This window comes from Amblyomma mixtum, chromosome 2 (assembly GCF_055824585.1).
Source record: "Amblyomma mixtum isolate Tamu chromosome 2, ASM5582458v1, whole genome shotgun sequence".
In the NCBI taxonomy this organism is placed as follows: Eukaryota; Metazoa; Arthropoda; class Arachnida; order Ixodida; family Ixodidae; genus Amblyomma; species Amblyomma mixtum.
The window spans coordinates 237349293-237365874 of record NC_143013.1 but is presented as its reverse complement, the minus strand read 5'-3'; the positions used below and the strand labels follow the sequence as shown (position 1 = coordinate 237365874).

The 16582-nt window shown below is 46.8% G+C and overlaps 1 protein-coding gene across 1 annotated transcript; it reads left to right on the top strand.

Moving 5' to 3' along the window:
* Positions 1-10681: 10681 nt before the first annotated feature.
* LOC149363046 (G2/mitotic-specific cyclin-B2-like) lies at positions 10682-15552 on the top strand. The gene is made up of 4 exons (XM_089569870.1): positions 10682-10820; positions 12608-12769; positions 14401-14646; positions 15369-15552. The coding sequence occupies exons 1-4, from the start codon at positions 10806-10808 to the stop codon at positions 15513-15515; spliced, it is 570 nt and encodes a 189-aa protein (XP_089425996.1). The 5' UTR covers positions 10682-10805; the 3' UTR covers positions 15516-15552.
* Positions 15553-16582: the final 1030 nt, after the last annotated feature.

The window sequence follows — 16582 nt, the reverse complement described above, 5'->3', positions numbered from 1 at the left end:
TTCAGGCCGGGTAGAATCTCTGTTTTTCATCAAGGAGTTCTGTCTCTCTTGTCACGCCGCTCCCTGCATTCTCATGCTAGCAGTGTCATGAGAATCGGCCGATGCATTAGGCTGGAAGGCGGTCCTTTGACCTTCAGTTGTATCCGGCTATAGTTGGCTAATCCACGTAGAGAAAAAGCTGCGAAAAACTTGGGGCCTTGCTGACCACATTCTTAAAGAAGAAAACGTGACAGAAGTTTGATTTTGGCCCATCTCAAAATACTGGAGAGAATCACCTAAATTTGAGAATTAGGCCTACCCCAGAAATAAAAGATGGCTTAGTGAGAATCAGTCGGTGGATTAAGGTGAACGAGTGGATAAAGTTAGCATACAATTCCATACGATAATCCAAAGGAAAGCACTGGAACGTTCTAGACTTCAGATTTTCGAATTTGGCGATGCTGGAGATTTAATGATCCTTTCGACCAAACAGGAAATTTCCCTACGAAGAAACAGGGTGGTTTTTGCAAGATAACAACACAAATGAATACCATTAAACTATCGCCAGTTAAAGGCGTCCAATTTAGCCATGGCTGCTCCGCACAATTCTGTAATGTTCACAGCTTCTCATCTCAGAGATGTATCGCGTCCTTGGAACCAAGGTGCTGTTGTGCCCTGGGCTTCATCATTTTTTTTTCGCTGCTCTTAAAGATCATTACGAAGGTGGGTCTTGGGAAAGTGGAGAGTGAAGCCAACCTCGTACGCGGAAAACTATATCCCGTCGACGATGAACATACAGTGATGTGAATCGCGCACATGCGGAGGGGGTTTTATCACGTCACATCTGCAGCTTCCACACGCGGCCGCAGTAGCAGCAGTGCCATACGAAATGGTAGAAAAATCTTTTTAGGGCGTTTTTTTCTCTCGCAAATTTACATATTAATCATTTATAACAGTTACGCTTTCGATTGCATAAAAAACTGCAGCTTCAAAAACATGGCTGAGTATCACTTTAATCAAAATGAAAAGTAGCCCAGTGCTGAGAATTGCAACGCAATTTAAAAGAACCACGGAGTATAAATTTATGCCACGAAATTGTGTGCCTGTCCAGCGGCGGTGGTTTAGTGGCTAAGGCGTTCGCCTACTGGACCCAGAGACTGAGGGATCGATTCCGGACCGCAAAAGCAGCATCTCGATGAAGGCGAATTCGGGAGACGCGCGTGTTCTGCGCGATGTCAGTGTGTGTTATAGGATCCCAGTTGGTCGACATAAACCCAAAGTCCTCCACTATTGTTTCCCATACACCATGTCTAGCTTTGGGATGCAAACCTCACATAGCACATATCCACCATCGTTCGTAGCATCGGTCAAACTTTGACAAGTCAGAAACTTAGCAACTACTACGCTGTAAAATCTCATGCATCTGCAATCGGTAAGGGGAGCATTGTAAACAGAAAGTCATCATACGCACCGCTTCAGCTGGATGCAGTGATTCTTCAGCTACCGAAGCTGCTAAGGCTTTCGGCAAGGGTTATCTAAACGCTAAACAGCGTCAGACGTTCATGAAGGGAAGCCACGCACGGGCTTGGTTTAAATAGGAGCTGCGGGAGATATGACCCACGGACGCGATAACGGATCTGAGTCGGCATTACCGCACTCCAAATAAGCGTAAAGAATAAAAGGAAAATTCCGCCTGGGTGAGATAACTTAGCGTCGGTTATCTAAGACATCTTAAGGTTGCATGCGGCGCTTTCACCCGCAAATGCAACAGTGGTATATGCTTGGCTAAAGTGTGCAGCACTTCTGCCTATCGCTTAATGTCCGAGTCAAATTGCGGAACAAGTGCACTGGGGACACACCCCCTTTCGCGTACGGCCTCTAAAAACGACAGATTTAAGCCCTTCAAAGGGGCGGGAAGGAAAAGATTAAAACAATCATACAAGTTCGGTAGAAAAGAAAACATGTAAAAGAATACAGAAAAAAATCTGAGTTTTAACTCCGCCTTTTTCTGTGTTTATTTCTGAAAAAAAAAACGACAAATATTGCAAACGTTTCCTGCTGCACTGAATTTTACTGCGAATGCGACGTATTTTTTAGAGAGCTATCTGGTATACCACTAGAAAGAAATATTTTTACGGGACGAATAAAATGCCTGTAGTAAGCCTGTAAGGTGGGAAGGGGAAATTAAAAGAATTTTCGTCATTTTCATCGTATTTTAGTCCTAGAAAGGTGTTTCCCAGGCTTATAGCTAAACGCGTCCATCTGGCTCATTTGAGCAGATAATTCGTCAGTGATCTCGCGACGGGAGGCAAGTTCCAGGCGGAGGAAGATCCAGGAGGAAGATCCAGGCAAGATCCGGAGGTGCGCAACCTTGAAGACCCCTTGGAAATATCCTCCTCGATTCTCATCGCCGCCCAGCTTGCAGCGTTGCACACGGCACACGTGTTATTCTTCTGTGGACTCCTGCTGGCCTACCGACCGCAGAAGTCAGCCGAGACGAGTTGTTTTGCCAGTCCGGCGCCTCGGAGGGGCAACATATTTGAAAAAAGAACTGTCAGCACGATTATGAGTTTGTAACGCGAATGCTCTATCCGCAGGTGTGGTGTGAGAGCAAATAATTTTCATATTAATCTGGTCCAAACTACTAGGCGCCATTTCAATGCAGCACTAGTCGCCTTGCACAACATGGCACTTCCGCGCTGTCTCGACGGCTGGTTTTGTAATATATACCGCAGCCGACCTCTACACAGCTCTAGGCACGCTTCCAAGTTCGCCGAGTCACAACGTAAACACGCCTTGCGGCTACTGGCGCGCAGCATCTTGACGCGATGCCGAGGTCTGCTGTGCTGCGGACGGCGTCCACGCCGACGGAGCTAGAACAACGGAAGTAGCTAAGAAGAGCTATGGTCGCTCAAGACAGTCGTCTATTTACAGAACCCATTTCCTGGTGGTGAAGAGACCACAAGCACACGGAACAGCTGTAAGGCAGAACGGGCAGGAACCACCAATGGCAGCGGAAGCAGGAGAGTCACAGCGATGAAGAAGAACGGCTGGCCCTTCGTCTTCATCGTATTCCTTACAATGTTCGCTGCGGACGTCGATAGCGCGAAACTGAAGAACGGGCTAAAATCAGCCTTTGGCGGATTCGGTTTCATACTTCGGACACTATCTATGTGGGGAGGTGTTTTACGATGTGTCTAGCACCTAGTATTTCCTTTAGCGCGTGTACTTACCACTGCACTTTGTTTTGCTTAGCCTGTCAGCAGATATGTAACGCAGGTCTTTCATTCTGCACGTGTTCTTGCAATAAACAACTTGTGAGTGCGGCGTCCGTCCACGCGTGCGCCTTCCTGATGTGAGCGTGGTTTCTGCCCATCAAATATGTCTGAAGTGACTAGGACACTTCCGTGATTTCAAGGGCGATCATGTGGTGCAGACATTCACATATTGGTCACAAGAGAAAGCGGGATTTATTAATATTAGTTGTTTTTTTAATTATGTATCAAAAACAGAAGGAAAAGATGTTGCGAGCCGCAGCATCTGCCATCGAAGCTTGGAGCATCTGAGCTGCGACTAGCGGCAATGCAAGGCACAGTATGAGGAGAGTGAGGGGAAAGAAAAGAGGAGCGATAGAAAGAAGAACAGGGGGCGGCTGTTCACTTTATACAGAATTGCATGAAATCAGGATTTACTGAATATACTTTCAGGCAACAGTGTCAAGCGGCTTAATAAATAAAATGCAGTAAAGAGCTATGAGAGAAGCCGCCATTATATATCAGGATGAATAAAACATCATACGTGCAATAACAAGTCGGTAAAGCGTTAAATGCATATACATCGAAGGCTGAGAATGTAGTGTGTGCGCAATGTTACTGCATTATTCAATAATAATCTTAATCATTATGGGGTCGCCATGGTGGCTCAGTGGCTTTGCCGTTCGGGTGCTGATCTCAAGGACGCTGGTTCGATCCCATTCACAGCATCGATATTTACGTGGAGGCCAAATACAAAAACTCCTCTACTTTGCGATGTCAGCGCATGTTAACAAAACCCCAGATTGCATAAATTAATAGGAAGCCCTCCACTACGGCACCGCCTATAGTCACATGTTGTTTCAATACGCTGAACACAATTTGTAATACATATACACTTGAAATATTGATTTCTTAGAATTTGCCATCGTATCGTAATGCTGTGCGAATCTAACGCCACGTTACAACGATGGAAAATTTTCGGTTCAAAGCATAACGACATCGGTACCGAAAGGCCTTTTAAACGCCTGCGTTTCATGGATTTCATTTACCGATGAGCGCATCAAAGTGCAAGCTGAAAAGAACAGATGTTCTGTAAATAATATTCACGAAATCACGAATGGTGTGATCGGTAGCAGGCATCTGCGTCCACAGTAGAAGGCGTGTCTATACAGCTGCTGTAGTGGCTGAATAAAAGTCGACAACTAGCGAGGTGAGCAAGTCTAGCATGTAATGCACAAATTACACCAGCAACAAGAGAAAAACAATGAGAAGCGAGACGGAAGAAGAAAAGTTTTTGAATGGAGAATAAGAAGAATGAAGGTATATGCTAAACAGGACAAATAATTCATGCGCATTTCCTCTCCGGCAACGCTGTAGATCCGATGCTCTACAGCCATCACTCTTTCTTTGTGACGTCATAGTACTTCGCAGCCGTTTTCAGGCTACTTGCCGCTCCTGTCACTAGCGCACAGCTCAGAAAGCACAGCGCGGAACATTCCCTACGCCGTGCAAAGAAGAATGGCGCCAATTAAAAATTCAGATACAAAAAAAAACGTAAGTTCGCGCGCTTCCAAGGGCACAATTACTATTTTGTGATGTCTCCACGGAAGATGCGGAGGGCGCTTGAGAATCATCATTCCTATAACTCGATGTCGAAATTCCGAAGCCGACTGGAAGGCTGAGGAACAGTTTGTCTCTTTGGCACAGGGCTAACCTTTCCTTCGAAATATACAACCACGTTAGGTCCCTAGTGGAACGGAATACCGAGCTATAGATGCTTGCCTGTAGTAGTCATTGCCGAGCCTTATGCCTCCGCACCGGCGATCCCACTTTCAAAGATAAAACTTGTGTGTGCTTCTGGTAATTCCAATCAATTTATAACAGGCTTCTAGCATTCCTACCGATATGCGTAGCATAAAGACTGCAGGTAAGAAATGTATCTATGCAAAAAATTGAGGCCGCAAACGTCGCTGTGTCGAAACAAACGCCTGCTGACACTCCTTTCGCCATTTCATTAAGATCATGGTATTTATAGTTAATTTAAAGACCCATAGATGACCCTTCTAGCCTTTAACATATGTTGTCCTACTATTCGTAGAAACAAATACTATTTATTAGTCCAAGGGTGATCCGGGTGTCCCACTTCTGCATAAAGTATTAATTTATCGCGTCAGTCTCCGCGCTGTTTTTACTAGCTCCCATTTAATGGCTTTGCTGCCAGTTGCTAGAATGGTTGTCGGCTTTCTAAGACTATCTCGGACATGCCACTAGCACATCTCTTATATGTGCTGTCCTTGCGGTGCATCGATGCCCGCGCTTACGCTTAGTTGGCCCATCCGGGTACCTTATCTGGCCTCCAAATTTTCTGTCCTGTCTCAGCACCGGATCTCAGTGGATGGCCCGACGGGGACTTAGGTAAGTGGCACGAACACGGAGCTCTGCATTAGCCATTGCAAAACCAAAGTGAACGCAACGAATGAGCCATTCTTTAGTAAGGATCTGAACACGTGCTAGGCATGCCTGCCGAAAACAGGGGAGGAGTCACCATACCTGCGGCACTGCAGAAGAGATTAAGTTTCATTAGACAAGGGCAATGCATGCATTGTATATCTCAAGCGAAAAGACCGGTACAAGTGAAGGAGCTCAAGAAAAAGAGAAACACAGCGCTGAAAGATCTGGCCTGCATCGCCTGCGCCCTTGAGTCGAGGAGTGAACGGAATAAAGCCAGCGCTGACAGCCTACAGCACTGCACTGTGAACAGATGACTCGCCCACGTGGTCTAGCTTCACAGCACGGCTGTTAACTATTTGCTAGGGGTGTGCGAATATTCGAAATTTTCGAATATAATTCGAATATTATATTTTCAGTATTCGTATTCGATTCGAAATCCAAGTATTCGTGCTGTTTCGGATATTCGATCCGACGCGAATATTCGTATCTAGCCGAATACTCTTAGGGAGCGTTACGTCACGCGGCCAGAGTGCCAGCGTTCGCAAGCCGAGTGTTTATGAAGCCGTCTTCTGCCTCAGTTTTTCGCTCTCCCAATCAGTCCTTTATGTTTTGATTCTGGTATGTTTTAGTGCGCGCGTATGCGTGGCTTGTGGCGCGGGATGTCTACAACAAGGAGGTTCATCTACAGTCAGTCTGCCGCGCTAAATCGCGCATGCGCGCACGCAGCAGGGCTAGATTTTACCGCACGCTATCACGTGGCGTGATCACGGGGGGACGAACTCTTTTTTTTTTACTATATCTTTACTTGTTAAGACTAAGCTTCAAGGTTGTCGCCGTATTCGATTCGTATTCGAGAAATTTGCTATTCGCACACCCCTACTATTTGCCCAAAGTGAGGCCACACGCCCCGTTGTAAAGAACTCTTCTCAGAAAAAATGCGATAGAGGCGCAGCCTGCTTGTCCAGCAGGTCTGAAAATTGAGCAGGTGTTGTTGAGGCGATCAGTCACTGGTGTGGTACTTCATTCTGTTCCTGCCCCATTGTAAAGGACTTTTCACCGAAAACGTGCCAGCAAGGAAGCCAACTTGTCCAGCGAGAGGGGATTAGTCATCTGTAGGGTACTTCCCTGTATTCCCGTCTTCGGGCCTCATTGTAAAGAACTTCTCCCAGAAAAAAAAATGCGAGAGGTAGCTATCTTCACCAGCAGGACTGAGGATGGATGACGTGTTGATAAGGGCATTAGTCATTGGTGGGGTACTTAGTTTCCTACTAGCTGCCATTGTGCTCAACTCACCAGCATAATAGCGGGGCCTGACAGGGGCCGGAAGTACGACAGCAGGTGACGCCAATATAAGGGGGGAAGTCCAGTCCAAGGTTCGACGTCTTTGGTGTGCGTTGGAGTCCGCAGTTTTTAAGCAACGCTGCTGGCCTCAAGTCTTTCGTACCAGACGGTTGGCGACGGCTGCACAGACGGCGTGGAAGCACGGCGGATCGAGGCTGAACCTGCAGCATGGCGACTTTCTCTCTACCGGTGATTTGGGTGAGTTTATTTAGCGGCTTTAATTTGTTGGCCCAGAATATATGGTTCCCATTCTGACCGCTGGTCGAAGCCCTGCGGCGCTTTGGTTTTTGAGGCATTCACACACTTGTTCATTGTAGTCGGTTTTGGAGGTGTTTCAGCTCATAAATCCCAAGGGGATGGTTTCGCACACGGAAAGAAGCATGAGCTATATAATTACAATTGAGCGCCTTGGTATGATTGTTCATCATACTCTAACCCCCAACAAGACGTAGTACCGGAGTCCACCGGCCCACCAGTGACAGATTTTACTAGGCTACGGAAATATGTGCATGCCTTCTTCTTAACCTTTAATGTCGCATACTGGATTAATAATTACTGCGTTATTGAAACTTGACATTACTTTAGAAGGTGTCAGCAATCTAACTTTATTCGTCACGCGACCTCGCGGGCCGCATTTTCTTGGACTCCGCATTGCTTCAGCGGCACTACCTGGAGCACGTGCACTACATTTCCCCCAACGTGACGGCAGCTGCACGCGGGGTGGAAGTGCGGTGCCAATTTGTTCTCCTGTGCCTAAGCGACAATTTACCCTCATTGCAAGTATACAGAGCCAAATTTAGCCGAGTGTTATTGTCATTTGGGCAACACTGGGTGCTCGCTACGAAACGGACGCAACCGCATTCGCATCGACAGTTGGGTTCGCTCGTGGTGGTCGGCGCGGCTCTCATGAAATGCTTGTACAAGCATGAGTAAAAATAAGCACTTTGAGCTATTATCTGGTAATATAACTTGAGCGCGGCCGGCACTGTGAACTTACCTCACATAGCAAGCTTTAGGGTTAGTAATTTATGGTGCCAAGAAGAGATGCGGTGATTTCGCGAACACGTGTTAAAAAAACTCCACAAAGGTCATAACGAGCATATGTGCGCTACATTGTCGCACATACGTCGACCCCCAACCTTCCCCGCGGGATGGCATGACGCCGCATACGCAGCTCTAAGCAATAATCGCGCAACGATACAATCGCAGTGCCAGCAGTCAGGAGCCAGTGGAGATGAACGGCGCTAAAACGGCGTCCTCTCGAAAGGCCCGGCTGACTAGCGGCAAACCGAACCACCAGCGGTTCGGTTTTTTAGGATTCCGGACACCTTGTATTGGAAAGCAACCACCAGCATGAGTGGGCCGAGCAAGTCGCACGGGAATATAATTTTCTTTATCGGACGTAGTTTAAGAAATTAATTACGAACTTCTTGCACGTAGAGGTGCCAGAGAATGGGCACTACCCGACATGCTCGCACCTCGCAGGCAGCAGTTATAGATTGCTTTGGCTTGGTCTGGCCAGTTACTACGTGGTTACACCTTCAGAGTGGCGCGGCCGGCGTCCTCTCGCTGCTCGAACCTTTCACAGCCGTACACGGCAACACGTTGGCGCCGATCTTCCACAACCTGCCTTCAGTGCACCCGTGTGCACGTTGGTGCATTTTTTCATACATGTTTGGGTAATAAATTGCGGGTGCGCATTTACGCGAGGGCGCGAGTTATGCGAGTTAGTAGGTAAGTTGGCCCCCACCTTGATGATTTGGCTGCGGCAGTTTTCCGAATATTAGAATCCCCTGGTTGGCGGGCATTGCTTTTTTTTTTTTGGTGCTGACATAGTATATTCGAGATTCTGCTTAAGTCTTTTGACGGCTTGGTTATGGCTATTCAAAAGCTACGCAGAACTGAAAGGCTTTAAAGTTTACTAAGCAAGTACTGTCGCTCGAATTCTCGGCGCAGTGTTATGTGACAGGATCGGGCGAACAGTGCACGATTTCATCACTGGAATGATGCAATTGAGGGGGACAAATTTAGGTATCAAACCTGTTTGTATACTTGTTTATGTGGTGAGCAAAGAGACACTTGTTGCTGGTCTTGTTTTTAATGTTTAACTGCTTTGCATTTTATATGGCAGTAGCTAGTTCTGGCCCTCTTTGTTTCTAGTCATTATTTTTACTGCAAGCCAATTACCACCTGTGATCTATTTTTCATTTTTCTTTTACTCATCCAGGAGTAAACCAGTGTGAAACAGTTAATGTTAATCGTCTCGGCTAGTGCTTTACCACTAGTGTTATAGTCGTGTATGTGGTTTTTTAGCAGTGAAGTGCTCTGGGTTTGTTAATACAACAAAAAAAAAACGGTCCCGATAGAGTTGTTGCTTTTTCTTTTCTTCTGCTCGCTTTGTTTCTCGCATTTTTTTCGAAGAAACTATGAGGGGTACGGCATTGCAGAAACGCAGTGATGCTGACAGCCGTCGTTTGCAGAACGTTCGTCGAAAGAACGAGAGGGCGTTGTCACATGCTAGGAGGTAAAGCGAAATACGTCCAAAAGAATATCGGAATATTTTAACTGGAATCGACCCCATGACCTCTGCGTTTCTAGACAGATTTGCTACCATTCAGGCACGTTTGCACGACTTGGTTAAAGGAGACCACGTGTGTCTTGTGGCACAGTCTGCTTACGGATGTCTACTAATAACTGTAATTGGAGAGATGCAAGGAAAAAAAGTAGCTACTGGCTTTTAACGCTGTCATGCATTCGTTTCAGGCGGAGTTTAAGTGTCCCCGAATCTTTTAGTCTTCCCAGTAGACTATTTCAAAGATAACCTTGAACTGTGTGGATGAACAAGGGCCCTTATGTAATTGGGGCATTTCCGCCATTTGATGATTTGTCTGCGTTACTGTTTTGAGGTGTCGTAGACGTTTTTTTTTACTTTGAAAGCCTGAAAATATGCTAAAAATTAGTCACTGTCCTCAATGTGTTCGCTTCACGTCCATATTACAATGTTTAATTATTGTGTCAGGGCCTGAATGATTATATTTGAATGTCTTTACCCCTCTCAGTGCACATATTACGGAAACCTGTTTAGGGAGGTCGGCGTCGTACATCGAAGCCGGCTACCCTTATGCATTTCAATATAATCTCGTTTTGAGGGGCAACTAAGTTCATTTGCATGCCGTAAAACTTTGGTATGAGACTTAAGGGCGTATTTAAGCTATGTAGATTACAAGTGTTCGTAATTTTTTAACGACTGCATCACAGAAAAAATGGAGCAGCTAATATTCCTTGCCGTCGTCGAGTATAACAACCCTCGGCTAGATCAGTGTCGTGTGATTATGAGAAAAACGGGGTGCCTAAATTTTCGCTTATGCTTTAGTGTATCGCTCATTTTACAAATACTTTAGCTGAGCGCGTCTTGCCGCCGAACGATGAGTAGTAATTCGGCCTCTAAAGCTGATGAGGTTAACAGAATGCGCATTGATTCTAGTAGAATGCAGAGATCGTTGTTCTACGCAGTTTACTAATTCCCCATATGCTGTGATTTTTCGTTATCCTCTCACAATGCAGTGGGGCTCGAGATATGGCGACACAATATCGAAAACGGTGCACCCGAACGCAAAGGAGGAACACATCACCGTAGAAAAGAAACCGTTCAAGCGTCCTGTCACTTCGCGCGTCTGGACCGCGACATCCAAACTGCCACCGGGGGTGCCGGATATTGATGCTGATGGCGACGAGGAGCCTCTGTTTAGCACTGAATATGTGAAAGACATTTCTTACAACATGTTCATGCAAGAGGTGAGCATCGTTCAGTATTTTCTAGGAGCCTTGCTAACCGCACTGCTGCAGGCTAGAAGCACCAACAACTGTAGAAACACAGCAAGGAAAACTCTGCGCTCTAATATTTGGTCGTTCGTATGGTGATTAGTCAGGATCTTAAAACACTTGCAACCCTTTTCCACGGACCTCACTGTCAAGTGAACCCTTCCTTGTCCCGTACGTCTTTGTTTCCCGATTGTGGCACAAGAAAAAGATTTGGGCATATAGTGTACCTGCGTGATACTGCAAAACCAGCAAAATGCTATTGATTGGTGAAATTTTGTGACATGGGTAATTCGCATGAATGCACGCGAATTGCAGGGACTGCAAAATTAAAATAAACGGGAGCAAGAGGCAGCGGTTGTCTGAGAAGCTAGCCTCCGGGCATCACTCCGGTGTCATTTGTGCGTCAAAATATAACGTCGTTTAAAGCAAAATCGCAGTCGGAGTTCGCAAGGGATCATTAAATAGTATGTACTGAGGCCAGACAAAGATTGCGAGCGATATGCACTCCGTCACTCGTCACCTTGCCGCAAAGTTTTTGAGCTAGCGTCATTACAACCGAAGATATTGACGTTTAAAAACTATGCTCCTTCCGCCCCCGTGAAGGCATACACGCCGAAGCGCCAGAAAAAATTAGCTGAGGTTTAGCTCTGGTTCAACCGGGCAAGTTGCGTAGGCAGCGTGGAGCCTGGTGGAGCGCGGCTGAAAGGGTCGCTATAGCAACGGCGCTCTATCTGTTTGACCTCGCCGCGGCTAAAGGTTGACCGTGCTTACCGCCGGGAGCTACGCGTCGTCTCGAAGCCTGGCGCAGTATTACTTACGCAATAAAAAATGAGCAAGCAGGTCAGGACTGCACTCATCCGCGCCCCTACCCACCCCGCCCACGCCACCTAGGCCTGCCCACTGAGAAGCTTCGCCGAGGGAGGGGAAGAAAGATGCGGGAAGGGGCGTCGCCGTAGTAGATTTCGAGCTACTACAGTCGGATACAACTCGAGGGTGCTATGGTGTGCGCTTTACCCTGACAGAGGACCCCCTTACAGCCAATGGCGTCGGCTGGTTCCCATGACCCTGCTACCGTGTCCATTAAGGGAGCTAGGCCACAATGGAGCGAGCTCTTCATCCCCAGACCAGAGAGGGAAGGGATGATTCCCTTCATCTAACACTCGCTGCTTTGTCACGCTAGTAGCGTCATGAGAATCGTCCGATGGCGTTGGCTAGAATGGGGTCGTTTAACCGGGAAAAGCAGCCGAGTTCTCAAATTGTATCCGAGTATATGAGTAGTAGGTTTCAAAAAATGATTTGCCAACTAAAAAAGCACAAGCAGAGCTTTTAAATTTGACTTGAATGTTAGCAATGACAACCTATACAGATGCGTTGCACTACACAACATGGGTATCAAAAATTTTCAGGGTCCCTCTAAGTCTGCGTTAGGATGGTATATGAGATCCATCCTAACCTGTGGCAGGCGCGGGTTACGGTCCCCAATGCCGCCGCGATCCCACCTGTAATTCAATGGGTACAAGCTTTCCCCTGCTTGGTGTTCGGCTTATCCAGGGTGAAATGCTTGTGATATGGGTCTTTGTCCCCACCCTGTGTGATTAAAACTACCTTGTGTTAGTGTGATTAAAACTAACTACTCTCGTTTAGCTCTGAGCTGGAACCAAGTTAAACGTTGCTTGTACGTATACGCATGCGACGTGCCATTGCCTGCTTGAATACTGATGCTTGTAGTTCGTGCTTTAGAATGCCCTCTTTCATTACAGGTCAACTGGCCCATCCGACCTTTGTTTTTGGGATCGCAAGTAGAGGTGAATGCCTCGATACGGGCCCGGCATATTGACGGCCTGATTGCTACCCACGACGTCCTGTACTTCTTGCCAGAGACGCTGTTTCTGGCTGTGTCACTTGTGGATCACTATTTGCAGGTTGGTGATGCTCCTACCGTTACCTTTCTGGCTTGTCGCTGAGTCGCGCCTAAAGCGATACGGTAGGGTTATAAAACAAAACATCAGAATTAACCTGTACAATTCGGCAAGATCATGCGAAATTGATGTAGATGCATATCACTTTAGGTACTTTTGGGTGTCGTCTTGCGAGTTCGAGTCACGTCCAACATTCTCGGACAAAAATTTTATAGAATGAAAAATAGTAAGATACAGTAATGGAAATATTGAAGGTCCATTCCTTTGATGTGTGAGAAAATCTTTCTATCGGGCAGGTAGGACTGCCAGCAAAAACGTTAATAGCAAAAAAAAAAAAACGAAAGACTGCCGTTGGGTGGTCTGCAGTTTTATCGAATGTTATACAGAAGTTTTACGTTTGATGAAAAATATATGCGCCACTAAATTATTTCAAACTCAAGAATTCGTTTGCTTGACCGGACTTACTGCGTCCGGCGCTATGAATGAAGGTGGCGCTGGTGGGCGCTCGATAGGTCAGGTTACACGAACGTAAGTGCCGCCAAAATTAGATTAGACAGCTTCTGCCGTAGATGTGTTGATGGGGCACTGTACTCGAAACTCAGAGGTCGCGGGATGGGATCCCACCATCGGCATGAAGTGGTTTCCTTGTGCATTGAATCAATTATCTTTGAGCCAAAAATAGTTTCACTCTTGCTTTCCCGCAGTATGACACCACTAATTAAATATAAAAAAATCTAGACGTATTGCTCTGTGCTTTGCTTAGTTTCGGTCACTGTTGGTTTCCTTCACATCTATCTCATAATGCGCCCCTCATTTCCCTACCCTTGTTTGCTTAATAGTTTAACAACAGCCTCGGTTATGGCATTTTTGATGCCGCAGGTAGCATACGAGGTTTTCCGGGCAGCTTCCACCCTTACTTTTAGACGACGTCGACGTTACACTCCCGTTAATAAAGGACGTACTACAACCGCCGCTATGGATGAGGGGGGGGGGGGGGGGGTAGGGATAGCCGCCGCTGTTGATCAGTAGGTAGAGCACAGTACGCGAAGTTGAATTAAACAATTCTCTAGGGCGGAAAGCAGTAGGCAGTTGATTGTTTGTTGCTGCAGCCGTGGGCTCTTAATGACACCTCACACTGCAAGCTGCGATTATAGTGGGAAAAGTGCTTTAGTCTGCTCATGCAGTATTTAGACTGCACTATCGATGCATTTCGAACACGAGTTGAGCAATTGCTCGTCTTAAATATGTACAGACACCAGCATGATGAAAAGCGAGCCTTTGGAGAAAACCAACGTTCTATCTTAGAACTCAACTTTAGCTCGTCCCATTTCGTCGGCTCTTCATTAGCACATCGTGGTTTGTTGAGTGTAATCTCGAATAAGCAATTAAGGACTTCGTGCGGCAACACAGGGCCACCATCTTCAGCTTCACACACTTGTACACCTGAGCATAGAGTATCTTGATATATTTAGTGCCGAGCAGAGCAGAAAGTTTGGCGGGCGCTACTTTGCCGCATTTGCACTGCGTCCGAAGAACCTTTGTGCGTGTGAAAACTGCGCCGGAACCTGTGAATGCGGAAGGTCACGTGACTGTTTTGTGCGGCTGCCGCTCCAATTTTTTTTCCCCTCGTACAGGTCCGCATCATAGCCGAGGGCAACATGAGGCGGCTGTGGATTGCAGCCCTCTTCCCTGCGGCGAAATTTGAAGAGACGCAAGACCCATTGCTTCCTTTTTGCTTCAAGGAGACGATGGACTGCATCTCAGATTTCCAGTTTAGCGATGTTTGGGAGATGGAGAAGGACATTCTGCGGGCGGTCGACTGGTCCCTGGCACGTCCCCTGTCGGTGAACTTCCTGCGTCGAAACTGCAAGGCTGCTCAGGTTAGTGGAGGTCTTACACTGGGTTTCGTTCTTTCCGTTGCAGGGTCAGTGGGCATGCTGCAGATTAATTGCTGTCCTTAGCGGTAAATATAGGCGCCTAGTGTATTGTGGAGTGACGTTCACGTCTAGGTTTGATGGGCTTCTATTAGAAAATAGCAGTCAGAGCACAGACACTGCCCTGGTTTCTCATTGGTGTCACGGTATGAGAGCTGTTGTGCTAATGAATTGGCAGTAGTCAGGTCTGTTGCCTTGGCGAACATTTGAAGGCAGACAGCTGAAGCACAAACGCCTATATGCTGCGTACCGGGATGTTAATTTGCGCGACCAAGGAATTGTAGCGTAAATTAACGGAGCAAATGTTGGTTCAACGCACAAATGGTTTCTTACATTCTGTAGTCACCGCGCGTTTTCTAGATCTGTAGGCCCTCTCCACCGCGTAGCAAGTTGAGGCGGTATCAGAGCATCTTGCATCTTCAAGAAGCACAGAGAACTGTGCCCGAAAGCACGTCTAGAGCATCTGACGTTTTCTTTAAGGGGGAACTGAGAACAACTCCCGCCAACTTTTGCCATTAGTTGCATTTAGATGCAAATTAGATGCATTTAGAATGAAGCAATTTTTCTACCATGGACATATTTAGATACAGGAATGATTGCCTTTTGATGTAGACATAGTTTCGGATTATTGATCTCATGGCTTCCACTTCTCTTGCTCCCGTGTACAGGCTAGCCAAATAGAAGAAATAACAGCCATGTACATCCTCGAGGTCTGCATGCTCGACTACTACATGGCTTGGCTGAAGCCTTCGAGGAAGGCTGCTGCAGCTTTGTGCTGTGCGCTGCTGCTTCTTGGGAGGCCAAAAGAGTGGTAAGTAGCCGTGTCCCCCGATGAAAGTGGAATGGTTAACACTGTTCTTAAAAAGGCAGGCAGCGGTTAGCATCTCATATTAAAAAATATATAGAACATGACACCCACTCTTGCCGTTATTGCATGGGGCTGTCGAGCATCAGAATTAGTGCCAAGAAAATTCTGTGCCAACTGCTGCGCTGTCAGGATGCCGTGTGCCTGTTCAAGCTCCGACAACAAAAAAAGAAAACCGGGAAGCACAAGCCTACCCATGGATTGAGGGGCCTCGTCTGTGACACGAGCATGTTAGTTATATACGGGCCACTTCATGCACGGCTGGGTCCTAGCAGAGTCGTTCTACAGGTTGGGTGCATTACGGGTTGGTTGTATATCTACAGTGGGGTATAACTCACGAATGCCCTTAAAAGAGGACCTTGAGTTTATGGCATCGACGGGTTCTCAAGACATCGCGAATAATCGCTTAGCTTTAAATGGGATTTTACTGGCGGGTACTTCTGTCAAATCGGACTATCCGCGATGTTCCGATAATCAGTCAATGCTGTTGGCTTAAAGGCCTCCTCTCAGGGGCATTTTTAGCCGCGTTCTTAGGTTTTGTTGCACGATTATGATGATGATAAAGGGTGAATCAAGATTATGCTGATGTTTTAGCTGCAATGTAATCCTGGTGGTAGGATATGTGTGTTACGGTCACGGGTGAAGTTCCTTCTCAATATACTGTGTCCGAAATTGTTTCTTCAAAGTGTGCCAACATGGGGGCGTTCTAAGCGTTTTGATCATATCAGCGGGAAAACCCTGGTGCACGCAGGAACAGCACGCTGCGCATATTGCTGACGTCGCGATCGCCTATCGCGCTGTGCGAACACCAAAGACTGGGTAAGGGCTTGGTTAAATAAGGGCTAACAGAATTAGTACGGATACGGCGCTGCCTGTACGCTGGGTGACAGAAGATTCATAAATGGTTTGACCTTGTTACATTAAAATCATCATAGAGCTGATTCGCGTCCCGCCTTCATCAGCGAAGCGAGCGGGCTAATCGAAACCGTCTCGCGCCAAGAGATTTGGGCGGCACCC

Excerpts from the sequence above, each read along its gene's own strand:
- LOC149363046 (XM_089569870.1), top strand. Across the intron at positions 12,770-14,400 it reads TTGTGGATCACTATTTGCAG|GTCCGCATCATAGCCGAGGG; the intron begins GTTGGTGATGCT and ends CCCCTCGTACAG. Across the intron at positions 14,647-15,368 it reads GAAACTGCAAGGCTGCTCAG|GCTAGCCAAATAGAAGAAAT; the intron begins GTTAGTGGAGGT and ends TCCCGTGTACAG.